The sequence below is a fragment of the Dermacentor andersoni genome, chromosome 7, assembly GCF_023375885.2.
Source record: "Dermacentor andersoni chromosome 7, qqDerAnde1_hic_scaffold, whole genome shotgun sequence".
NCBI classification, from domain to species: domain Eukaryota; kingdom Metazoa; phylum Arthropoda; class Arachnida; order Ixodida; family Ixodidae; genus Dermacentor; species Dermacentor andersoni.
In genome coordinates this window covers 33,632,668-33,659,005 of record NC_092820.1, presented here as the reverse complement: position 1 = coordinate 33,659,005, position 26,338 = coordinate 33,632,668, and the positions used below count along the sequence as shown (strand labels likewise).

At 43.8% G+C, this 26,338-nt stretch overlaps 1 protein-coding gene across 1 annotated transcript in view; it reads left to right on the top strand.

Annotated features, from left to right (window-relative positions):
- Window positions 1-26,338, top strand: part of LOC129385923 (uncharacterized) — a 59,995-nt gene that overhangs the window by 139 nt on the left and 33,518 nt on the right. The window contains exons 2-6 of the mRNA XM_072289443.1: window positions 63-142; window positions 6,677-6,897; window positions 12,570-12,783; window positions 18,142-18,311; window positions 26,123-26,267. Of these exons, the coding sequence (XP_072145544.1) occupies window positions 63-142; window positions 6,677-6,897; window positions 12,570-12,783; window positions 18,142-18,311; window positions 26,123-26,267 (830 nt within the window). The remainder of the gene's footprint in view (window positions 1-62; window positions 143-6,676; window positions 6,898-12,569; window positions 12,784-18,141; window positions 18,312-26,122; window positions 26,268-26,338) is intronic.

The following is a 26,338-nucleotide window of genomic DNA, read 5'->3' as shown; positions in this document are numbered from 1 at the left end:
GCAGGCGTTCTACTCCATTTTCTTGTAAATGTGCTAAGCTTATTCTCTCTTCGACCTTCCAGACGTTCGAGCCATTTACAAGGACCTAATCTGTTTGTATCATAGGAATACGCTCATCTCAAATGATTTGCTCAAGCAAAAGGTATGCGGTTTCAGTTACATGTTAATTCAAACCCAACGCGTTGTTGCACGTTCCGATGCTATAGCGGATGTAAACGTAAATGATTTAGTGCGCCACCGTTGCGTTTTGAGAGCGCATCAGCGTATCCTTTTTTTTTGCATCATCTGTGGTTTCGTTGTCGCGAATTGGCCTTAACGAAGCGCATGTAACTGCAGCGCCCTTGAAATTACGTCGTTTAACCGGCCATCTTCCCATAGCCTAGCAGCGCAGCTTTTGCAGCAAGTTCTAGGGCCGTATTTGCGTAAAGGGTTTTGTCAGAGACCTCTACCCTACTACTGAGCCGTTAAGCAGCCACTGCCACGGTTGAGTTCGGGCGCATTGTGATTGATTAAATGAGAACGCTAAGCATCGGAGTATAAGAAGCGGTCCATTCGCGACTTCTTCAATTGGCTCTGCACATACGATCTGTACGACGTGAGATGCAGCGATCACCTGAGTTCGTTAACAAGTTTGATAGCTCATTCAATTCACATGCACTCGTGCTTCAATTTCCAGCATTGATCAAGAGACGCTGCATTTCTCTAGTCATACAGGTGCAGGCAAGCCTCGCGTAAATGCGAGTTTTTCAGCAAGCCATGCATTTGCGGAAGGACTACATGGCAGACTTTATGTGTAATTTTCCAGGATAGCTCTTCAAGTTTCAATTTATGATAGTTCAGAGTCGGTTCATGCAGCGTAATGATAATCTAAACCAACCTAAGGGGGCCTGCACTGACGCCATCTTGGCCGCCGAGTTGGACAACCAGCAGCACGCGATGGGAAGCTGTGTCTATAAGCGTCTCGCACGGTTGTTTTATCGGTCCTTGCGTGGATCTGGCGCAGACGCCAGTAGTGTTCCGACCGCGTCCCTGTGAAACTGAAGCAGGTTACGCGCTTCTGTGAACATGCTATACTGACGTCATCCCAGCCGCCACGTTGGAAAAACAGCGCGGTGAGAAACTGCGTCCGTGACGTCATGTCAAAGCTGTCTTGGTCTCCTCGCAATGAATGCCGGCGAGTGGTTCGTCGACGCAGGCGAACTGGCGCTCTACGAAATGAAAACGCGTGAAATTTTGCGAGTTACTACGCCTATACGGAACGCGATACCCCTTGCAAGAAGTGTATACACCAGAACACCGTGAATTCAAAGCGCGCCGCCATATTGATGAGCGCCGGTCGCGCCATCTATCCCAAGCGCCGCGAAGTAGCAGGCCTGGGCTGCCACGCCGGGAGATGCGACCCGGCGCGAAAGCGAAACTTGGGCTTTTTAGCTGGACGGAAGGCGTGTTTCGCGTTTTTTCTAGCCTGTCATTTTCGCTGTCTCGATTCAATCAAACTTCAAGACCCCTTGCAAGTCCGCAATGGCCACACTGAGTGATGTGCAGACTGCAGAAGCGAATACATCGGGTAACCACGTAAGCACGTAACCTGTAAAGGATTTTACAGCACTGTGTTGGTGCCACATTTTATTAAAGCACGCAGAACATTGTCCTCTGCACTTTCAGTTTGGTCTTGTTTGTCATGGTCACTACTGGGTTGGCCGCGTTTGGCAACCAACTGGCGAGGTCGTTTGACTGCCTGATTAGCAGACGCCTGCCCTTCACCAGCTGCACATTGAAAACAATATATATGTTATAGTAAGAAGGGCTGTAGTTCTTTCCCATGCCATCACTGTTGCGAAGACATAAAGTCCTCTCAAAATGAAATAGAAAATGCACCAGGCCAATTGTATCGTGCAACCCCTTAAGAGTACAACATTAAGAACACAAGCCTACAGTACTCGAACAAGCAGCATGTGATGCTGAACCTGCACTCATTGGAAAATGAGGAACTACAGTAGTTATAATGTTCAACTACATGTGCAGTCAAAGCCCATATAACAGGGCGAGCATGACGGATGCAGGTTTTGTACAGTTGCACAAACCATGACAGGGCACATAAAATTACCATCCCTACTTAAAGCTGCATCATCAGGGAAGCCTTTGGTACAAGACAACAACCGCACCTGGATTCCAAAAAATTAGCCCCACCAACTGCAGCTACCTGGTATCAGACCTGTTTCGCTTGTGCGAGGCCATATCGGATTGTTAGCGCTCCCTTAGAAAACAGTAAAAGAAACTGGTGAGAACGAGCAAAATTTTGTTACAAAATACAACAATAATTAAGCACCTTATTTTCCTCGCCTTATGAACGGAAAAATTTTGCGCTTTGCCCTGCATAACAGCCCGCACGCAGTTTAGAGCTCAGGATGCTCAAATGAATTCGTTACGAATGACACCTGCAACACCAGCTCGTAAAGACAGGCGCGCTGCAAGAACGCCTTCGGCGACGAGCAGTCGTTGTTTACGTTTTTGTCGATGCATGCTACGTGACGAGCAGACTTCGTTTTACTTTCATTAGCAATAACGCTCACCAGCAGGGCAACATACTATCGTTTACAACTTGTCGTTCACGCTTAATGGTCATGCCGTGCAGCAGCTGCAAGTATCGCTAACCGCAAACTCAACTGTTCCGCTTAACCGTCGGGAGCTCTGCCTGAATGAAAGCACGAAAAGGCTTGCCTTCTCGTTATAGTCAAGGCGAAGCACCGGCGCGGGATTCTGCTCTGTGGGCTTGTCCAGAAAGTGCTCGGAGCAAACCTGCGTGTTACACATATTACGTTCGTAGGGCGCAAAGTTGAACGTGGCACCAAAATATACACAGATCGAATACTCACTTGTGCATTTTCACTGGGTTGGTAGTTCTTCCTATTCACTGCAGCTATCCACCGGTGGCGCGGCTTGTCATCCTTCGTTGCGGATGGAAATCGGTGCAGGCTGAAAACACCGCACCGGCACGATTCCCTACGTGTATTGTGCTCTTCGCAAACAGCGCTAAGCAACCTGCTCCTTTTCCGCACTTTGGAGTCCTAGAGCTAGCGCTAGCCATGTCTGCTGGTCGCCGGCGAACACGCTTTGGCAGCCCAGGACAAAATGGTGCTGGTCGACCGGGCAATCCGGGTGCGAGAGTATGCGTTCGATTAGCCTGGGTGCGTAGTGGACATGTCCATTTCGTCTGCTGCTGAAGTGCTGATTGGCTAGGGACACCTGGGTCCTTCTGACGCGTAACCCAGCCCGGCCAATCAGAACATCAGCAGCAGACGAAGAGGACATATCCATTAGGTGGACACTTACAGAATACCCCTCCAGGAGCTTTTTTAGATTAATCGCCTTCGCGTACATGTAAAAATAACGCTGATGGAAGGCGTGCCGTCCATGAAATGCATATCTGCTGGCTTATTATCATGTCACTACACACAAAACGGTTTAATCTAGATCGATGGATCGATTATTTGATAAGCTGGTGGCTCAATATGACTGGAAATCTTTTTTAGCAATAGTGTTTCCGGCTGACCTATTGACAACCTCGTAGAAGTGTTCCAGAATGTGAAAGAAAGTGCTACCCGAACAATACATGTCAAACAACGTAACGTGGATAACAAGTGGATGTCGTCTGACATACTGCTGCAATAAAAGAAAAAGGCTTACTTTGCGTGCGCCAAATTCTGCAGACCTACACGTAATATTTAAGCAGTTGAGAAATAAAGTTACTGCCATAGCCCGCTCCGCAAAGCGAATATATTTCGGAGATAAATTTCAAGCTGCTAGTTACAGTAGTAAGAAAACATGGTCGTTAATTAGCAGCTTTTGAGGTGCTAATACGCGAGCTAATATAATGAATTACTTTCCGTCCAGTTTATCCAGCGGCAGACAGAATATTTCTGATCAGTTTAACAACCACTTCTCTCCCATAATTAGAAACAAACTTGCAGGTAGATCTGCGCACTTTGCGTCACAGCATTAGTGAATCGGCATATCTACCTTCAATTTTTCAGGAAGAGCTAAGACCGCTTATGTTCAGTTTAAAATGTAATAAATCTCCTTGAATTGACGGTATTTCCATTAATGACTTGCGCAGAACATATGAATATATCCAAGAGGTTTTGCTAGCACTACTCAATCGCATAATTTCAAGTCGTGAAGTAAAACTGAAAACAGCAATAGTTATACCTCTTTATAAAAGCGGTGCGCGTAATAAAATTGAATATTATCGCCCAATTTTAATTCTACCTTCTATTGCCCAAATACTAGAAAAACATTTATCATTAACGATGACAAGCTTTCTGGACGCCCACAGCATTTTGTCGGCTAGTCAATATGGCTTCTGGCCCGGCAATAGCACTCAGACCCTTCTGTAAGATTTCTCCGATCAGTTGAATATAGCTTTCGATAATAATAAAATTGCTTGTGCTCTCCTTCTTGATTGTAGCAAGGTTCTTGACAGTGTTCATAATGGTCTGTTGTTAAATAAGCTTTTCTTGTTAGGATTTCGGGGTGCTGTCTGGTCGTTCATAGCAAATTTCCTTCGGGGTAGGCGTCAGGTCGTCTCAGTTGGGCAAGTTCGCCTTTTCCATTATTGTAGCTGGAGTTCCGCTGGGATCCATACTCAGCCAGTTATTATTTAATATTTTTGTTAATGACCTCTATAGCATGATACCCATCTCTCTTCATGAATACGCCGATGACACGATGATCGTAACTTCTGCCCATAGCTACTACGATGCGATTGCTTCTTTACAGTCTGCTGCCACAAAAGCTATGGGCTGGTTTCGAAATAACCTAATTGATATAAATGTATCTAAGACGCAATTATTCTGCTTCCATAATCCTTTGAGGAAGGTAGCCCTTGATTAGCCTCTTCTTTTACATTGTTCAGATTGTTTATCTTGTTCTTGTAGACCATTACAGTACTCATCTGTTAAGTATCTTGGTCGATATCTTGACAGCAACCTTTCTTGGAACAGCCACCTTGCTTACGTTTGCAAAAAACTTCGCACTGTATCATATCTACTGTACAATATAAGATATGACATGCCCTTATCGGTAAGGAAAACAATAATGCACGCTTTAGGCTACAGTCTGCTTCGGTATGGACTAACAATTTACGCGCACTGCGCTGTTCGCTGGCACAACAGAATAAATGCAATACTGCACTCCCTCTCTGTGTCAGCCTGAATGCTGGCACAGACCGTTCTAAAATGCTTTCTATGCCGAATTTCAACGATCTTTTAATGCAAACGGTTGTTTTAAAAACTTCTGGTCCCCCCCCCCCCAGTGAATTCCTAGTTCTGTACACTTATTCCCGTTGCTTAAGACCCAGGGTCTCTTTTGGAGGCCACGTGGTTCCACAAGGTACGGCACTAGACCTCACGCCCATTATGTTCCAACCTACTTCAATAAATTACCCCCCAGCATCTCCGATGCAAAAACGAAATACAAGTTAAAGAGCCTGCTAAGGCGTATCTATTTGTAAAGGCGTACTTGTTCCTTTTGTTTACCGTTATTGCTTGCGTTCGTGCATGTGATGGTGCAATTACTTTGCACCATGAACGTCAGATTGGTGTATGATTATGTTATCTCATGGTCACTTTATTCACACGCATTGCTGCGTTTCTGTGTTTAATTACTCTCGATGGGAGGTCTTTTATTAGACACTGTATAAATTAAAATAACTTTCTTTCTGATATGCTATACTCGAGTTCGCCGCTAATAAATAATCTATTAATGTACCGTGTATGCATTTGCTGCCTGCCAGGCTCTGCCGCTCAAGCCTTCAAAGGCTTTGGCAGGCCTGCATGAATGTACTGAGTTCATTATTGGAAATAAAGGTATTATTATTATTATTATTATTATTATTATTATTATTATTATTATCGTGTGTTACAGCAGCCCCACCCAGCCAGGACTGTTTTCTCAAAGGCAGTGATATATGGTTTACACAATGGTTGTACTTGGATCTTCAGTCATACCTTCAAAGGAGTTTTATCCGTTGCATGCACAGAACGTCGACGTATTGTTATGTTGCCGGCGTTCAGCCGGTAGCTCCAGCGGGAATAAGAACCGATGGACTCGATTTTTTGTTAGGATAAAAAAAAACGAATAAACGAAAAACCATACAAAGCAAACAGGCAATGATACCCGAAGATATGGGTTTGGCTTGTCATTTCGCTTTCCTATATTATATGTACATTTTAGTTAATACGACACTTCATTTAGCCCATGCATTCCCTGGCTACGTATTCAGTCTGATTACTTAAATGCTTGGGTTTTATGTGCCAAAGCCATGATCTGATTATGAGGCACGCTGCAGTGAGGGACTCCGGCTTAATTTTGACCACATGGGGTTCGTTAAGCTGCACTCAGTGCACAGTATACGGGCGTTCTTGCATTTCGCGTCGCACCGAAATGCAGCGGCCGTGGCCGGCATTTGATCCTGCGATCCCACGCTTATAGCAGCGCAACACCGTAGCCGCTAAGCCACCACGACGGCTCATTCTCGGTCTGCTCCGTTGGAATTATAACCAGCCGTGTATGTTGAGTGACTGGTCCTTTCTTTTTTTATGAGTGGGATGAAAGCGCTTGCTTTGCTGGTATGTGTTTGAAAAATGTGAGAAGAGACAAGAAAACTACCTTTCAGATGGAAGAAAGTTATGATGGAGATTACCTGGTAAACCATGGCAAGAAATACAACGGCAGAGGTTACCTCGAAGAGCGCATATTCTGCGATTCAGAAGTAACGATATACTTTTACTTTCTGACCAAGATCTATAGCCAGTATGTGGAGACGATCATGGCACGCATGGCTGATACACCGCCGGACATTGTCATCGTCAGCTCGTGCCTCTGGGATATCACGAGGTAATTTGCACGTTTGTTGAGAGCCAATGTGAAAGGGAACAGTAGATTTACGATTAAAGCCGGCAATTTTTTTTTCTTGGGCTGTAATCGAAAAAAAAACGTAATCAGGAAGATTTTTCAAGCCGAAATAAATAGCAGAGTTCTGTCTTGTGTATTTTGACGAACCACGGTTTGAACGCCTGTTCCCTTTGATATTTATGCAGTGTGTGCACTTGCACAAGTGCGCTGTCTTCGCAATACATTTTTGATTACTTGTCATGCTAGTTAGAACATCTTGTCTGAAGCCTTTTTTCTATGTCATATGTATCTCTGAGATGGGAGATCACACAAAAGTTTGACTTATGCACTAGGTAAAATGCGCAGGGGGCATGAAAAGTATGTATCGTAATCGTGGAGTCAACAGCACTCTTTCATTGAGTTCTTGCTAGGTGGCGCCACAATACTGCATTGGAGTGAACGCAGAGGCCTGGTTGAGGCACAAAGTACGGACACCAAGTGCCAGTATATCGCGTGCTAGACGCGGCGATTAATGTATGTCAGCATGCATTTCAGCAACACCAAGTGCAAGAGCGAGAGAGGAATTTCTTACAGTTCAGTCATCCGAATACAAAGGCCCCAATTTTTTAATGAGTAATGTGTGCGATAGGCACAGCTGAACATGACCGTAATGTTCAGATGCACGATTCTGCAGACAGCACTTAAAAGTTTTAGCTTCGCAGCTTCAATCTAAGTGCTTGAGAATGGAGAAATTGTTTTGCTCAGCGAACACTGCGCCTGCATCGAAACAACGCCTCTGAAGCGAACAATATTAATGCATTATATACCGCTATGAATTATACCTTATTTTCTAGTAGGACTTTTCCAAAACCCTCTTACACATTGTACAAGTTTTACATATATGCAAGCAGTAAATTCATATATGAAATTTTTCGGCTTTATATGCTCCAACGAATGCAGCTTAAAGAACGGCGATGTCTGTTTTGGTGTTACGTTACGTATTGGCAAACGTCGCGCTTTGATGTTTTTTTAAGCTTGCAAATTCGTGAATTTTCACAAAAAATGTTATGCCCTAGCTTAATGAAAACCTTGTTGCCTATAAGGCTACTAGAGTGTAAAATTTCCTCTCAAATGCAGCAAATTTTATTACTCCGTGGTTGTCTCGGAAAAGCCCTTCTACGTTTTTTTGTTGCGTGTATTTGAAACAGGCCTGGAGTGCGGCCTGATCCCGGTGACCAGAACCGGTAACGCACTCTCTCACCAGAGCAGGATTGGCCACCCTGGTGCAGTACTTGGCCACAACCTCCTATATGAATACAACAATCGAACCCCGGCCCTCAGTCCCCAGCAGCCGCGAAGCAACTGACCACGGCGGCGGTCAGATCTGTGACGCTGCAGAGGGTGCTAAGAATACCTGGCTCCGGACAGGCCGCCATTGGAATCTGAACCTGGCAACGTTTAACGTTAGAATGCTATCTAGTGAGGCGAGTCTAGCAGTGTTATTGGAGGAATTAGAGGGTACTAAATGGGATATAATAGGGCTCAGTGAGGTTAGGAGGACAAAAGAAGCATATACAGTGCTAAAAAGCGGGCATGTACTGTGTTACCGGGGCTTAGCGGAGAGACGAGAACTAGGAGTCGGATTCCTGATTAATAAGGAAATAGCTGGTAACATACAGGAATTCTATAGCATTAACGAGAGGGGGGCATGTCTTGTTGTGAAACTTAATAAGAGGTACAAAATGAAGGTTGTTCAGGTCTACGCTCCTACATCTAGTCATGATGACCAGGAAGTCGAAAGCTTTTATGAAGACGTAGAATCGGCGATGGGTAAAGTCAAAACAAAATACACTATACTGATGGGCGACTTCAATGCCAGGGTAGGCAAGAAGCAGGCTGGAGACAAGTCAGTGGGGGAATATGGCATAGGCTCTAGGAATAGCAGAGGAGAATTATTAGTAGAGTTTGCAGAACAGAATAATATGCGTATAATGAATACCTTTTTCCGCAAGCGGGTTAGCCGAAAGTGGACGTGGAGGAGCCCGAATGGTGAGACTAGAAATGAAATCGACTTCATACTCTGCGCGAACCCTGGCATCATTCAAGATGTAGACGTGCTCGGCAAGCTACGCTGCAGTGACCACAGGATGGTAAGAACTCGAATTAGCCTAGACTTGAGGAGGGAACGAAAGAAACTGGTACACAAGAAGCCAATCAATGAGTTAGCGGTAAGAGGGAAACTAGAGGAATTCCGGATCAAACTACAGAACAGGTATTCGGCTTTAACTCAGGAAGAGGAGCTTAGTGTTGAAGCAATGAACGACAATCTCATGGGCATCATTAAGGAGTGCGCAATAGAAGTCGGTGGTAACGCCGTTAGACAGGAAACCAGTAAGCTATCGCAGGAGACGAAAGATCTGATCAAGAAACGCCAATGTATGAAAGCCTCTAATCCTACAGCTAGAATAGAACTGGCAGAACTTTCTAAGTTAATCAACAAGCGTAAGACAGCGGACATCAGGAACTATAATATGGATAGAATTGAACAGGCTCTCAGGAACGGAGGAAGCCTAAAAACAGTGAAGAAGAAACTAGGAATAGGCAAGAATCAGACGTGTGCGTTAAGAGACAAAGCCGGCAATATCGTTACTAATATGGACGAGATAGTTCAAGTGGCTGAGGAGTTCTATAGAGATTTATACAGTACCAGTGGCACCCACGACGATAGTGGAAGAGAGAATAGCCTAGAGGAATTCGAAATCCCACAGGTAACGCCAGAAGAAGTAAAGAAAGCCTTAGGAGCTATGCAAAGGGGGAAGGCAGCTGGGGAGGATCAGGTAACAGCAGATTTGTTGAAGGATGGTGGTCAGATTGTTCTAGAGAAACTGGCCACCCTGTATACGCAATGCCTCATAACCTCGAGCGTACCGGAATCTTGGAAGAACGCTAACATAATCCTAATCCATAAGAAAGGGGACGCCAAAGACTTGAAAAATTATAGACCGATCAGCTTACTGTCCGTTGCCTACAAAGTATTTACTAAGGTAATCGCAAATAGAATCAGGAACACCTTAGACTTCTGTCAACCAAAGGACCAGGCAGGATTCCGTAAAGGCTACTCAACAATAGACCATATTCACACTATCAATCAAGTGATAGAGAAATGTGCAGAATATAACCAACCCTTATATATAGCTTTCATTGATTACGAGAAAGCGTTTGATTCAGTCGAAACCTCAGCAGTCATGGAGGCATTACGGAATCAGGGTGTAGATGAGCCATATGTAAAAATACTGGAAGATATCTATAGCGGCTCCACAGCCACCGTAGTCCTCCACCAAGAAAGCAACAAAATCCCTATAAAGAAAGGCGTCAGACAGGGAGATACGATATCTCCAATGCTATTCACAGCATGTTTACAGGAGGTATTCAGAGGCCTGGAGTGGGAAGAATTGGGGATAAAAGTTGATGGAGAATACCTTAGCAACTTGCGATTCGCTGATGATATTGCCTTGCTTAGTAACTCAGGAGACCAACTGCAATGCATGCTCACTGACCTGGAGAGGCAAAGCAGAAGGGTGGGTCTGAAAATTAATCTGCAGAAAACTAAAGTACTGTTTAACAGTCTCGGAAGAGAACAGCAGTTTACGATAGGTAGCGAAACACTGGAAGTGGTAAGGGAATACATCTACTTAGGGCAGGTAGTGACCACGGATCCGGATCATGAGACTGAAATAACCAGAAGAATAAGAATGGGTTGGGGAGCGTTTGGCAGGCATTCTCAAATCATGAACAGTAGGTTGCCACTATCCCTCAAAAGGAAAGTGTACAACAGCTGTGTGTTACCAGTACTCACATATGGGGCAGAAACCTGGAGGCTTACGAAAAGGGTTCTGCTGAAATTGAGAACGACGCAACGAGCTATGGAAAGAAGAATGATGGGTGTAACGTTAAGGGAAAAGAAAAGAGCAGATTGGGTGAGGCAACAAACGCGGGTAAACGACATCTTAGTTGAAATCAAGAAAAAGAAATGGGCATGGGCCGGACATGTAATGAGGAGGGAAGATAACCGATGGTCACTAAGAGCTACGGACTGGATTCCAAGAGAAGGGAAGCGTAGCAGGGGGCGACAGAAAGTTAGGTGGGCAGATGACATTAAGACGTTTGCAGGGACAACATGGCCACAATTAGTACATGACCGGGGTAGTTGGAGAAGTATGGGAGAGGCCTTTGTCCTTCAGTGGGCGTAACTAGGCTGATGATGATGATGATGAAGTAGCCCCGAAGTAATACCTGCCTCTTACTCGACATGGCAGGGAATAATTTACTGTGTGCACCGCTTCGCTTTCTTAGCTTAAACATTTTTAAAGATTTGCTTCTGGCAAAATGCCCAATCGCCCCTTGTCAAGTGGGTCTCATGACGTGTATTTGAAGATCTCCCCATGGTGCCCACTACATAGGGGCAGCCAGATAGCATGCACAACTGAACAAACAAAGATAGATAGACAAACAAAAGGAACAACCTAGAGAACAAATTAGCTGTGCAATAGAAAAGATACCGTAAAATAGCATGACGGAACCATGATACGACACAACGGAAACAAGTTGGAAACATTACATGTGCGCGAAACACTTGAATACCAACCAAAGAAGTTATATGATAGCAAATATAAACACGAAAAAAAGCCACGGTTAGCAAACTTCAGTTATAATAAGTCCTTAGCTTTCCTCGTATTTTTTTTTTTTTTTTGTCATTACGGCTCCGTTAACTTTCCGTTGTATGCAGCCGCGATTTTCGACCAGGCACCGCAAGCTAAGTAAAGGAAAGCGTACCAATTGCGGACGCTGGCACCACCCTCTCCATCTGGTTATCGGTTTTCAGTGCACTGGCTCGGCCCCATATAATCCCTCTCCACTTGAGCGTGCTCCTCGCCTCTTATCAACCAATTAGATAAGACACGCCGCTCAGCGTATAGGCAATGTTATTCGTTTTTAAAGCAAACAAAAGTGACCTCCTATAAACGAGGATAGCGTTTTATTGGTCTGTTTAAACAAGCCTGCGGGTCACCGCCCGGCGCTTGCTTCGGTGGTTACACAAATTTGACGTCAGGATAATGGAATAAAAACGTATTGGAATAGATTTACGTTATAGGGCCCATGGTAAACACACTGCTTGTTTAAATACATCGCCTAGATGGTGGAATTAACACATCCATTTGCGGGAACAAAATAATAATCTTTTGATGTTCGACATGCTAAAGACAGCTTTCGCTTGCATCTTGGAATCTTACCTCAACTCGTGTTATTCGGAACGCACTTTACGGAAGCTTTGCGTGGCCCGTGAATGCGCACACTGGTCTGAATCGGATCAATGCCAAATTTCTCGAAAGGTGTCGCTCAAAATGCGATTACACGGAGGACATTAGGCAGCATAGTAGCAAGAGCTTGGTGGCGCAACCCACCGCCCCGTTCCAAAGGGGACGCTCATAACATCCATCCATCCACCACTTCCATCTAGTTCCGCAAACATCCGACTTTCTAGCGGGAATGAATATTTCAAGTTATCACGCGCGAAATAATTTTGAAGAGGATTGGAAGTAGTGTGCAATTATGTTCGTGGAGAGTCGGGAGAACCTGCGGTTGAAAAGTTAATGGCTAAGCGCACTTATTCACAGGTGGGGACCTAGGGGCGTCGATGACTACAAGAAAAATCTGCACCGATTTTTCTGGAGACTTAGGTGCGTCCTTCCCCAGAGTTGCCTCGTGATATGGCTGACTGCAGCTCCGCTGACCAAAAACATTCGCGGTGGATTTCTGGTGCCAGAGCTTGATTTCCTCAAGTATTCACTCAGATTTCACGTCAACGAGGCCAACTACTTCTGCAAACAGGTGTGTGTGGTCTCGTTCAAATTTTGTTGGCGCTGCCCAAGCGAAATGACCGCCTGCATTTATTCGCCGCTTTATTGGTTTGCGCACGTGGCCTTTCCTTGCAACTGCGGCTTATATAATTGCGTCGCAAAGTTGTGAACTCCAATTGCGATGACCGTAATAGGTGACATTGTTTGTTCTCATTTTGCTCTCCCACGCCATGATGTATTTCAGCATTTTGCTCGTGTATGTTATCAGAGCCCCTCCAATCTGTAATGCATCGCAGGGCTCTCACGTTGCAATAAATAAATAATTGGCTTCATTGGGCGCCAACCATGCCTCTCGTGCCAACCGTCTGCGATAGTTAATTCTTCTGACAAATCCCACTCACCAAGCCTCTACGCAGTTATGTTAAGCGTTTGCTTCTCTACGCCGATGTAGCCCTTCAATCAATGCACCGTTGTTCTGAAGAAATGCGAGTAAAAATGCCCTCAGCGCTGTGAAGACGAATTGAAAAGAAATACCGCCAGGATCGTTTGTCTCTTCATCCTTTCTTGTTAAATAGAGATGAAACCGCAGAAAAGGAAACAAAAATACTATACGTTAAATACTATACATGATGTTCCAGATAACGTTACCCAAGCTGCTGAAGAAAAAAAATGATTACAGGAACATAGTGCAAGGTACCATTTTAAAAACTTGTTCGATTGTCAGAACGCTGACGACCGAACACGGTAGGTCTTGTAATTGTACTTTGGACCATTTCTAAATGTCTTTTTTTAGTTGAAAAGCTTGACTAATGTTAGCTGGGACACACAGTACACGCTGACGGGGTGGGCAGTGGCCACAGAAAAGGGAGTTACATAGTCAGACGTACAAGCAGTAGCGGATTGCAGCAACAGAGAGGAAGTACGGGCATCAGAAATATCGGACGTCAGGAAAAAAAAGAGATCTTAAAGGAAAACGAGCAGCTATTCAAGCAGAACTTCTGCAACTTAAGAGAAAAGGTTTATGGTTATTCGAAGGGCAGTTCTCCAATGTTGAAGCTAGGAAACCTTTTCTGCGACGATTAATACTGTCCGTGAAGCATTTGTACATAAACAACAATGTCTTGCTGTTTTTTTCGATTTAGAGAAAGCTTATGACACAACCTGGGGGTACGGAATTCTTCACGATTTGGCTGAACTTGGCATTCGTGGCAGGATGCTAAACTGCCTAAAAGACTTTCTGTCAAACCGTTCATTCCATGTACGCCTTGGTTCAACCCTGTCGAGAATTTTTATTTAAGAAAATGGAGTGCCCCAAGGGAGTGTTTTAAGCACGACCCTCTTTGTTGTTAAAATGAATTCAATCAGTAAAATAATTCCAAGGTCAATTATGTATTCAATCTATGCCGACGATCTTCAGATAGCTTGCACGTCCTTAAACATAGCAACATGCGAAAGACAAGTGCCGTTAACAATAAATAAACTTTCAACGTGGGCTGACCGAAATGGTTTCCGGTTCTCCCGACAGAAAACAGTGGCCATCCTTATCTCGCCCAAACGTGGCCTACAGACCGATCCTAGACTATACCTGAACGAAGCGGAATTGCCGGTAAAAAGTGAACACAAATTTCAGGGCATAACTTTTGACAGAAAACTGACCTTCCTGCCACACATAAAGAACCTGAAGAAGAAAACTTCCCAGTCATTAAACATATTGAAGGTGCTTTCACATAAACGCTGGGGGGCTGATAGGACCTGCCTTTTACACATCTACCGCTGTATAGTTCGCTCTTGCCTCGATTACGGTTGCATAGTATACAACTCAGCTCGACCGTCCTACCTGAAGCAATTAGATCCAGTTCATAACTCAGGTCTGCGCCTTGCAAGTGGGGCATACAGGACATCACCCATAAACAGCCTATATGTCGAATGTAACGAACCAGCCCTCGCAGGTAGAAGATCCATGCTCACATGTGCATACGTCCTAAAAACCCGTTCACTGCCAAAACATCTCTGCTACTCCATAGTTACGAAGTGCCCGTCTAAGCAGCTTTTTAACAACAAACCGAATGCGATAAGACCTCTTATTCTCCCATTTGAAGAAATTTGCCAGGAATTAGGTATTCTAGACACACTGCCTGATGTAGCCCAGAGACCCGAACCACTGCCACCTTGGCACACCTTTCCCTGTGTAGGGGACTACACACTGACACAATTTCATAAAAAGCAAACTCCACGTGAACATATAATACAATAATTTTTGGCGATAGACGAAAAGTACAAAGAACACACAGCATTTTATACTGACTGCTCTAAAACATCACTTTACGTCGGAAGTGCTGTAGTGCAAGATAAATGGGAAAAGGTAGTCCGTTGCCTCATTGCGCGTCAATTTTCTCAGCCGAATGTCATGCCATTTCGGTGGCTGTATCAAAAATAGTCGAGATGAACATTCAAAAGAGCATTATCTACACGGACTCGCTGAGTGCAATCACAGCAATGAAAGCCAGAAACGTAAGGGAATCTTTAATAGGAAATATAATCCATAACATAATAACTGCTCAAACACAAGGACAGGAAATTAAGCTTTGTTGGATACCAAGCCATCATGGAATTAGAGGCAATGAGAGAGCAGACGTGTGCTCCGGTCAAGCCTGCCATAAGGATGTCAGTACTGTAAATATACCCTATGCAGATTGCATGAAGTTAGTAATAAACAAGCTTAAAGAGAAATGGCAGGGTACATGGAATAGCGAAGAAAATAACAAACATTTAGTAAAACCTATTCTAGGAAAACGGAGATCATGCAGACATCAGGAACGTTTTATAGAAGTAATTTTATGCCGCCTGAGCATCGGACACACACACCTAACACATAACTTTCTACTGACAAAACAAGACAAACCCTTATGTCAGAAATGTGGAGATGAACTCACTGTAAATCACATTTTATTCTCGTGCACACAACTCGAACGGCTAAGGAAAAAATATTTTACTGAATTTTACAATGAACGCATTCCCTTCCATCCCAGTCTACTCTTAGGAGATAAACCACCTGTAGGAATATCATCTGTTTTTAGTTTTTTGAAAGACGCAGCGATCCTAAACGAAATATAATCTATCACAGAACTACTAATTCTAAAAATTCTTACCCAGCTTTTGCACGCATCTTATGATGCACCTCGCCCACTTTCTCAGTCCATAGAAGAAGGCTGAGGTCTTCGTTTGATTTGTTGGGTTCCTCAGAGTCCTTGTCCGGACAAGGACCTTCGCTGAGGATACCCAATTTTCGAAATATATTATACCATGTGTTTGGCGCATGATAGCCTGAGTTGCTTATGCGCCATAAAACCCAATACAATACAATACAATACAATACGATTACTTCGGCAATACTATCGACTTTGCTTGATGTTGTGGTCTAGCAGCCAATCAGCTTATCCGACTTTGGTAAACCAGCCAGTCAGCGCGCGCCTGACAGCCGAGGCAATACTGTCGGCGAATACGCCCCCAGATCAGTGTATTCGAGAACGCGTAGACGAAGATGTTCAGTGGGAGAGTGGTGCAATTTGCATATATTGTTAGACTGTCTGCGAGTATCCGTCCATCAGTAAATGCGGAGTCAGTAGGCTTCACCGAGGCGGTAGGTCTTTGAGGTCAGCAGGCGAAATGAGAATGTATTTACCTGGGTAAAATGAATAAAAAGATGGCTGGAAGATTGTTGTCGCGAAGGAAGCGATAATTCGTAATTAACAGAATTTTGAATTGTATAGCAAAGATTATAGGAGTTAAATGCACCAGTAAGCTTTAATTAACTCGGCTTTGTCCTTGGTGCTTAACAGTGTGTTTCTCCGACTCGTTGAGGGTGCTCACGTCATTGCCACGATCATCTCAGCTATGGCAGGAAAGCTGGCAGCATAGTTTGTTGTTGATGACATGTAGCTGCTGTGAGGCACTTAACATTGCTGAAGTATTTATGGTTTTAATGTACCAGGTGCGTCAACTTACTCGAAGCATGCTTCGAAGAAACAACGAAAGCAAATTTATACTTATTTTGTATGAGCGAAACTAATTGTTTTTTTCTTAGCAACCTCCTGGAGAAGCCTGCGGTGTTTCTGTGGTTTTCATTGATTGAATAATTAGTAGTGGGTAATTAACAAATTGTTTCACAACATTATGGTCATATTGATGCAAGCTTGGCAAATTACATGTAAAAGACGTCTCAGTTCCTTTTTTTTATTTTTTATTTCTTGCGGCGCGTTACCTTCTCTTATCACGCTTAAGGGGGGACAAGGCACTTCAAAAGCTTTATTTTATTTTTCAAGGAATCGGAATGAAATTCGCAGTTAATGTATTTTTACGAGCTGATTTCAAAAATGCAATTATTTTTTTCTATGATAAGTATTTTTGATGATATCCAACACAGTGTGTTCTTTGTTTGGAGACTAATTAGCTGATTAGCAGTAATTTGCACGACAACGTACAACGCACGGAATCTATTGTGAGTGTGGTAGTGTATCATAAGCTATAAAGTCTTGTTTTAGTCCATCTTCAATCAAAGTTACAGGTTGTCGAACTTCGTCATAAACAATGTCCTTACTGATATTTTGCTATCACCAAAGTGGGCATTTTTTATGGCTAACTTTGACAACCTATAACTTCGCTTCAAAGTGGCCTACGACAATCAGTTATAGCTTCCGTCACACTATGTACAATCACAATCGATTATGTGTGCTGTATGTTACCGTGCAAGTTGTTTAGCTAACTAGGTTACAAAAAAAAAAACGTACTGTTTTGAATATCGTAAAAAAATTCATTATAAAAACAATTAAGTTGCATTTTTTAAAACAGCTAGTAAAAATTCATTCACTGTGCGAATTTTACTCAAATTGTATAAAAAATAAAAAAAAGTTTTTAAAGTGCCTCGTCTTCCTTAAAAGGAAACCGGCAATACTATTAAAAAGCCATTGCGGCCCATTTGTTGTATGCCATAGCGGCTTTCCTTATTGCGGGAAAAAAAGCTATGCTAAACGCTGCATGTCGTAAAGAATTGGAAGTGCTATATCTTTAAATGCATTACTCCACTAAGTTTGCATTGAAATGGTAGCTATAATGTTATTAAGATTTAAATATAATTACTACTCGCACTTAGTAGAAGCACAAGAAATACTGGCGGCTTCTTCAGTAGGCGGCCAACACACAGGTGGTCTTATCCACAAAGAAGGCTTTGCTATTTTTAGAGATGCTCCATTATAGCTTGTATGTCCGTTATATATAATGACTGTGATACCAAAGAGGCATTCAGCACAAGCACGCTTTAAAAATCACAGTTGTTTCTTAATATCAAAATTGTTGACATAACCTGATAAGTTCCTTTTGTGGGTAATTACAGACCGCTGCGAAGTACGGAATTGACGTAGTGGACATTCACTACTACCTTCGCATGATGATTGAATACCGAGCTGAAGACGGTATTCACTGGCATCCTATGGCGGTGCGTCTTTGCACCAATCTCACACTGACGCACCTTGTCTTGTCATGGGGCAAGCAACTGCCTAACAGGCAAGTGATCCTAATCGAATGTTTGCGGAGGCATAATCGCTCAGATGCCAACACCGGTCTTCATCCCAGTTATCTTCATCATGAAATAACTTTGTCCTTCATGAAATTACTTTGCAATATAAAAAAGTGCTAAAGTTAGGAAAGTGATTTGCCATTGACGGCTACTGTTCTCTTGTAGTTGCGATTGCTACAGGTATAACATTTTAGGCAGCGTGACACGTTTCACGTATGCCACCAAAATCGTTTGGACGCATAACGCCGAGAGCAACGCTACTTTTAAGTGTGTGTTCACTTTAAGTAGCGGCAGCTTTAAAAAAGTATATCGCACAAATAACTTCGGTTGTAATATTGCTCAACAGTATTTTCATCGTATGCAGTACAACGCAGTGAAGAACGACGTTCTCTGTACCGTCTTCTCCATCATAGCCGTCTAGAGCGCTGTAACCCTGTGCTGTAAACAAATGGTAATCTGTCGTGTAAACAAATTGTAATCTCTACGTGTAAACGTAGAGATTGTAATCAGTCTCTACGTTTAATCTTTGATGACATTGCGGCGACGCGAAACAACGAAGTCACGCCAATGCTCTGTGGTGAGAACTTAACTCTTTATTACGCGCACTTATGCCCAGAAAAACGAGCAACACAAAACATCACGTGCAACAGCGCTGAGCAATATCGCCAGTCTTCGATTCTCAACTCTCAGGCCAAGCGCGTCCGTTATAATGTTATTGGGCCGAAGAACGTAAAACTATTCCAATAAGTTTTTATTCCAATCTCCTGACGTCAAATTTGCGTAACCGCGGACGCAAGCATCGGGCGGTCACCTGCAGGGTTGTCTGAACAAAGCAATCATATGCTCACCTCGTTCACAGGAAGACACTTCTGTTTGCTTGAGAAACGAACAACATTACCTGCACTTAGCGGCTTGTCTTATCTAACTGGCTCGTAAGAGGCGAAGAGCATGCTAAAGTGGAAAGGGATTCGATGGGGCAGAGCCACTGCACGGAATATCGATAACCGGATGAAGAGGGTGGTGACGGCGTCGGAGATTGGTCCGCTTTTAACTTGCAGTTGCTCGTCGACAATTGCGGCGTCATGCAATGGAAGCTTAAGAATGGCGCTAAAATGAATCCTCAGCAAAGAAGAGTTGGCAGAACGCGGTCGTAAACATGCCGAAAGTTCTCGAAAACGTTGCACAGCCGCGCAAAATGTTTTATTACACGCAAATAAACTCATGCACTCGGGCAGGGGCGAGTAGCCAGTGCCAGAGCGAACAGCGGCAGCCATATTTTATTCCTTTCGGAACAGAGCAGCCTGCGGCTATCCAGGGGCGCTATAACGCAAAACTATTCCAAACTCTTTATTCCAATTCTGCTATCAGCTCTCCACGATTGGTCAAAAACTTTTTTCAACCACCCCCAATTCACCTGTCTGTCACGCGACGTCACGAAAACCGCGATACCTCCCCATCTGATATGATGCGTACCCACTTATTATGCATGATTTGACAGAAAAAAAGAAAAACTTTTATTTTTTATTCGACGCTTTTCACCATTAGCCTACGGCTATTGGTCAAAAGTTTTCGGGCTGCCTGTCGGGCTACCTGCCTGTCACGCGATGTCACAAAACTGCGAAAACTCACCACGTCAAAGTGACGTGTACGCATTAAAGATGCATTATTATGCCGAACAAAACTGAATTTTCTTCTGAATAGCCGCAGGCTGCCCAGTTCTGAAAGGAATAAAAGATGGCAGCCGCCGATCGCTCAGGCGCTGGCTACTCGCACTTGCCGGAGAGCATGGGTGTATTTGCGCATAATAAAACGTCTTGCGTGGCCCTGCAACGTTTTCGAGCACTTTCGGCACGTTTACCACCTCATTCTGCCAACTCTTCTTTGCGGAGTGTCCCTTTTAGAGTCATTCTTAAGCTTCCGTTGCACGCCGCCGCGATTTTCGACCAGCCACCGCAAGCTAAGCAAGGAAAAGCCGACCAATAGCAGACGCCGCACCACCCTCTTTATCTGGTTATCGATTTTCAGTGCACTGGCTCTGCCCCATCGAATCCCTCTCCACTTGAGCGTTCTCCTCGCCTCTTGTCAACCAATTAGGTACGACAAGCCGCTCAGTGTAGGCAATGTTATTCGTTTTTCAAGCAAACAAACGTGACCTCCTATGAAAGAGGAGAGCGTTTTATTGGTGTGTTCAGACAACCCTGCGGGTGACCGCGCGGTGCTTGCGTCGGTGGTTGCGCAAATTTGACGTCAGGAGATTGGAATAGAAACATATTGGAATAGTTTTACGTTAGAGGGCCCCAGAAGAAAATTCAGTTTGGTTCGGCATATTAATGCATCTTCAACGCGTATGCGTCACTTTGACGCTGTAAGTTTTCGCGGTTTGGTGACGTCGCGTGACAGGCAGGCGAAGTGGGTGCAGCCCGAAAACTTTTGACCAATAGCTGAGGGCTAATGGCAAAAAGGCGTCAAATCAGAAATAGCTATGTTTGTTTTGTTCGGTCAAGTAACGCATAACCAGTGTGTACACGTCATATTATATGGGGACCTATCGTGGTTTTCGTGACGTCGCGTTACAGACAGGTGAAGTGGCGGTGGTCCAAAAAAGTTTTTGTCCAATCGCGGTGGGCCGATTGCAGAATTGGAATATAAAATTTCGGAATAGTTTTACGTTATAGCGCCCATTATTTCTTCTTAAGTAATCGCTGCTGCCCATGTTTTTTTTTCATTTTCATTTATTTGTTGTTTGAGACATACAGCTGTCTCAGGGGCTGCAGCAAAAGGCAATATTCTTGCCTGACAAAGGCTGCAGCACCCAAAGCATGTTGACACTCTGAAGCAAACAACAGCACAACAAGTGTTACAATTTTCGAAATATGATAACATATAAAAAACGATTAACAATTCGAATCTCGATCAGAACATGTTAAAAAGGAAAACAAAACAGTAACATTGCAGTACATAAGGAAGTTATACAATAAAGCAGCGAAGAAAATACGTTTTAACAGATTTCTTGAACCTCAAGCTTGATTTCGTGGTTTGTAATTGTTCCAGAATTGTGGCATCATTGTTTAGTAAGGTTGATATTTGAAAGTGTGATGCCTGTTTCCCGTAGTTCGCGCGAGTAAGCGGTATAGAGATTGGGTCATGTCTGAGGTTATACGGAGTTTCTTTGGTGGCGAAGTCCTGATTAAACTGTATGTGATCAGCCTGACGGAGACGGAACGCCTCGAGCGATAGCTTATGCAAAAATAGGTGGTCTATATGGAGTATGCCAAGCTTATCAAAAAACGGTTTAGTGTGTGCAAGAACAGGTAGGTTACAAACTGCCCTTACGGCTCTTTTTTGCAGCCTATATAGTGACATAAGGTGAGTTTTGGTAGTAGTTCCCCAGACCAGAAGAGAATAGTGTAGACGAGAGTGTATTAGTGTGTAATATAGCTGTTTCTTTAAATTCATTGGAATAAGACGCTTTAACATGTTAATCATTCCCGTCGCTCTACGAATTTCGGCTCTGAGGGTCTCCACATGAATGGACCAATACAGGTTTTCGTTAAACCATACGCCTAAAAATTTTACGCACTTCGTATTTTCTATAATGCGCCCCCCAAAATTTAACTCGTAGTGACCCATCAGCTGCTTTCCTTTTGATATAAATATGACGTACTTTGTTTTTTTGCAGTTCAGTTGTATTCTATTTGAATTTAGCCAACAGTTGAGGTCCCCCATCCATCTATTGGCTACGTTAAATGCTTCTTGAATGTTATGATCAGAGAAGAAAACGCTGGTGTCATCTGCATACAAAGTTATGCACGGTGTGTTTGGGATGTTAACAATATCATTGATATAGAGAAGAAACAAACTTGAGCCTAGGATTGAGCCCTGAGGAACACCGCAGTTTAAATCAAGAAGTTGGGACTTAGAATCTTTTAGGCTAACAAACTGTTTACGGGAGCTGAGATAGTTCTTAGTTAAAGTATATGCTACACCTCTTATGCCATACCAGGGTAACTTTCGAAGCAAAATATCATGATTAATAGAGTCAAAAGCCTTTCGGAAATCCAAAAACACTCCAATAGTGTGTCTGTTTTTCAAAGTTCTTAATTAAGTGGTCTTTCGCATGCAAAAGCGCTTGCTCAGTAGACTTTTGTTTCTGAAACCCGAATTGTGCTGGTACTATTGCTTTGTGTTTTGTCAAGTGCCCAACTATTCTTTTATTTAAAATGCGTTCAGGGATTTTAGAAAAGATAGGAAGAACTGAGATGGGTCTGAAATTATTGAGGTTATCTAACGCACCCCCCTTATGCAGTGCCACTACTCTCGCAATTTTCATGAGCACGGGAAATTCACCAGTCGATAAGACGAGGTTGCAGATATGCGAAAGCGGGTGACATATTACTTGCGCTACACTCTTTATAGGCTTTGTACTTATTTCGTCCGCTCCGCATGCGCAGTTATTCTTTAGTGTAGATATGACGTCTGCTATCTCTGCTGCGCTTGTTGGGTACAGGAATATAGTGGGCATATCAGAACATCTTTTGTATGCTTCACATCGGCCCACAGGAGCATCGCTACACTGCGCAGCAGAAACCTGGAAATGCGAGTTAAACTTGTTGGCTAGGCATTCCCCTGATAATGTTATCCCGTCGATAACTATTGACTGAGGACAGTTCATTTTGTTGCCCGTCAATAATTCTCGAAATGTTCTCCAAAGCAGTGAAGGATTGTTTGCAGCTGCGGTGAACTTGTTCTGATAGTACTCGCGTTTAGCCTTCTTCATTTTAGAGTTTTATTTCGAAGCTGCTTGTAGGTTTTCAGGACGTGTGGATCTTTCGATTTAATGAATGTTTCAAATAACTTTTTGCGGCGTTCAATTTCTTTATATAGTTCGTAGGAGACCCAAGGCTTTCTAAATTTTCGGTGCGTTTTGCGCATTTCTAGTGGGAAACAAGTGTCGTAAATTTCTTTAAAGAGTGCTATAAACTTACTGTGCGCCTGGTCAACATTTTTTTCTCTCTCTATTACACTCCAATCGGTGTTAGTTACAAGCTCCTGGAACTTCGTAATGTTATTGTCACTTATTTTTCTACTTGCTCTCGCTTCTTTCCCATTCTGCGAAACACTACGATGGTTAGAGCGTGGTATAATGCGGTCTCGGTCTCAAAAGATTGGTAAGTGGTCACTGATGCCGCTAGATATTATGCCTGAGACCATTTCGTCACTTAAACGGTTCGTTATACACAAGTCTAACAGTGTACTTGTTTCGACATAATTCTTGTTGGTGCTTCGATTAAATTCCGACAGCCATAAGAGTGAATAACATCTAGTAGATCATAGTTATTAGAGTTCTCATGAAGGAGGTCAATATTAAAGTCACCAGTGAGTAACACGGGCACTTTCAACAATAAGCTGTGCTCCAGGATCCTTACAACAACTTGCAAAAAAAATATTCACACTACCTGCAGGCGGACGGTACAGGACAGCAAGAAGCAGGCCATCACACTCAACCACAAGTGATTCGCAATCATCGTTAACCATACTGTACTCTGTTAACTCGTTGTACAATACGTCATTGCGAAAATAGATTGCAACGCCACCACCTCTTCGTTTACATCGCGAAATAGACACACAGCTGTAACCTTCAAGTTCGGGAATAAAATCATTATAACTGTACCAGGTTTCTGTAAAAGCCAAGACATTGAAACTATAGTGCAGAGAGTCAAGAAGCATGTTAACTTCGTCAAATTTGTTCCTGAGGCTTCTAGCATTCATGTGAAAAACTGAGAAGCATTGCTTGTTATGAACATAGTTGCCCACATCTACTCGGAACGTTGCTTGACTATAGTATTGGCTGTCTCTTTGGCTAAGTAGTTCTGCCATCTTATATCAGTGTTACTGACGTTGTCAGCTTCTATTCTATCTTGGACAAGTCATCTTCTGATTGAATTCTAATTGCGCGTTCCCCATGACGTTTCCTGACGAACAGCTTTCCTTCCTTTATCCATGTAAACATGTAATCCTTTTCAGTTGCCTTTGCTTTCATTAGCCAAAATAGTCGCTTGTTCGTAGCTGTAAGGTTCTCACGCAAACCCACAGTTGATTTCTTCTCCCTCAAGACAGCTCTCTTTTTGAGCCATTCTTCCTTAGTAGTTCGAGACTGAAACCTCAGTAGTATTGGCTGTGTCTTTCCTTGTTTCGCTGGAAGTCTATGAACAGCATCGAGTTCCCTTGTAGTTACAGGCTGCAGACCGAGTTCACTAGCAAGGATGTTAACCTTGCTGAGCAAGTCTTCATTCTCGGTGAACCTTATGCCATGTATTTCCATATTGTGTCGTCGTCCATACTGCTCAAGTTGATTAAGGTCATTTCTGGGTGTTTTTGTTTCTTCACAGTCCCCTGACGCTTCAATGGCGGCAACTCTTTTCTCTAACGTGCCAATTTTGTTTTCCTGAGCTGTCATCTTATCCAGTAGCGTATCATACTTCTCGGAAACAAGTGTCACCAAGGACTCGATGCCATCCACAGTGGCCTTCAGATTCAGTAACAACTCTACATTTTTCTTTATTACGTTTACTTCTAGCAGCTTTTGATTTATGGCAGCTAGCTCATTGAACTCATCAGTGATAGAGCGTGCATCTGCTGAGCTGTCAGGATCAATCGTTGCTTTAGGTTTGCAGGCTTCACAGTTCCACTTTTTTTTCCTTTTTCGAGTCATGGTTATTTCGTCCTCCCCCGAACAACTTCCTAAGTGATACCTGCAACCACAACTGACGCATAAAATGGAAGGTGCATCGTTGGGAAAGGTTAGGCTACATGAAGCACACTGAGCAGTATCGGCCATTGCAGAAAATTTGTACACATGCAACAAGAACACTCGCGGCAGCAGCAGCAGCAGCAGGCGGCAATATCAAGTAGCGGCGGAGGAGGCTCAAGTTGTGGTGTATAATGACCTGCGTTTACAGAAAGAATTCCCCGGTTAGGAACGTAGCCACAGGACTAGCGCCACGCCGCTGCTGCCGCAGAGTGCAAATGCAGTCGGTCTTCAGTCGACGTGGCTTCATATACTGGTTCCCGAGTGGCAGCTGCTCCGCGGACAGGCGATGCACTTCACAGCAGGTACGTACGGCGCACCAGTAGATAGTCCCGCCCAACCGCAGGCACCGCGAAGGCAGTCAAGGCACGTGGCGGTGATGCAATTCAGCTTGCAGAAGGCAAAAAAAAAAGACTGTACGCCTGGCAGAGATGCGCAGACGTAGGGACCTGCGTTTACAGAAAGAATTCCCCGGTTAGGAACGTAGCCACAGGACTAGCGCCACGCCGCTGCTGCCGCAGAGTGCAAATGAGAGGGCAAACGGCTATTCGCAAGACTCCTACAATCTAACCACACACGCCTCATTTGCAACACTGGTTTCTTAGCTTTTGAGGATCTCACAGAAGAGCCGCAATGTGGTGATCGAAAATATGTGGTTTCGACCTTCGTGCGGTCTCTCCTTGAGCCCTGCGAATTGAACCTGCGAGGCTGGCTTCGTATATTCGATTTTACGGTTAGCAGCAAAGCGTTCCGTAGCCCTAATCAGGTATGATGGGAACTGTGCGCTACGTCATGCAGTAATGTGCACAATCTCGGCGGCCCCATCCAAGCTATCACTTGTTCCTATGGCTTTGAATCTTCTTGCTCTATGGGTTAAACAGCAACTCTAAGGGTTTAACAGCACAGCACCGGACTATCCAAAATCTATTTCACTCTTTACATCACGGGGCATCTAAATCTCATTCGCTGATCCATTTTCTTCTGCTTCAGCGACAGCTTCCTTACTATAAGCGAGAAACAATATGCTTCAAGCAATGCCATTAAAGTGTCTGAGGAGGAAGGGCCAGAATGCAGCTATCTTTATGATGAATTGTCGCAGAGCAAGATCTTTGGAAGTGAAGTAACACCGCAAGAGGTAAGCTCTGTGCACATCGATCGTGTGGAAGCCACAGTCCATTGCAAGGCAGCATGTGTGACCCTGTAATC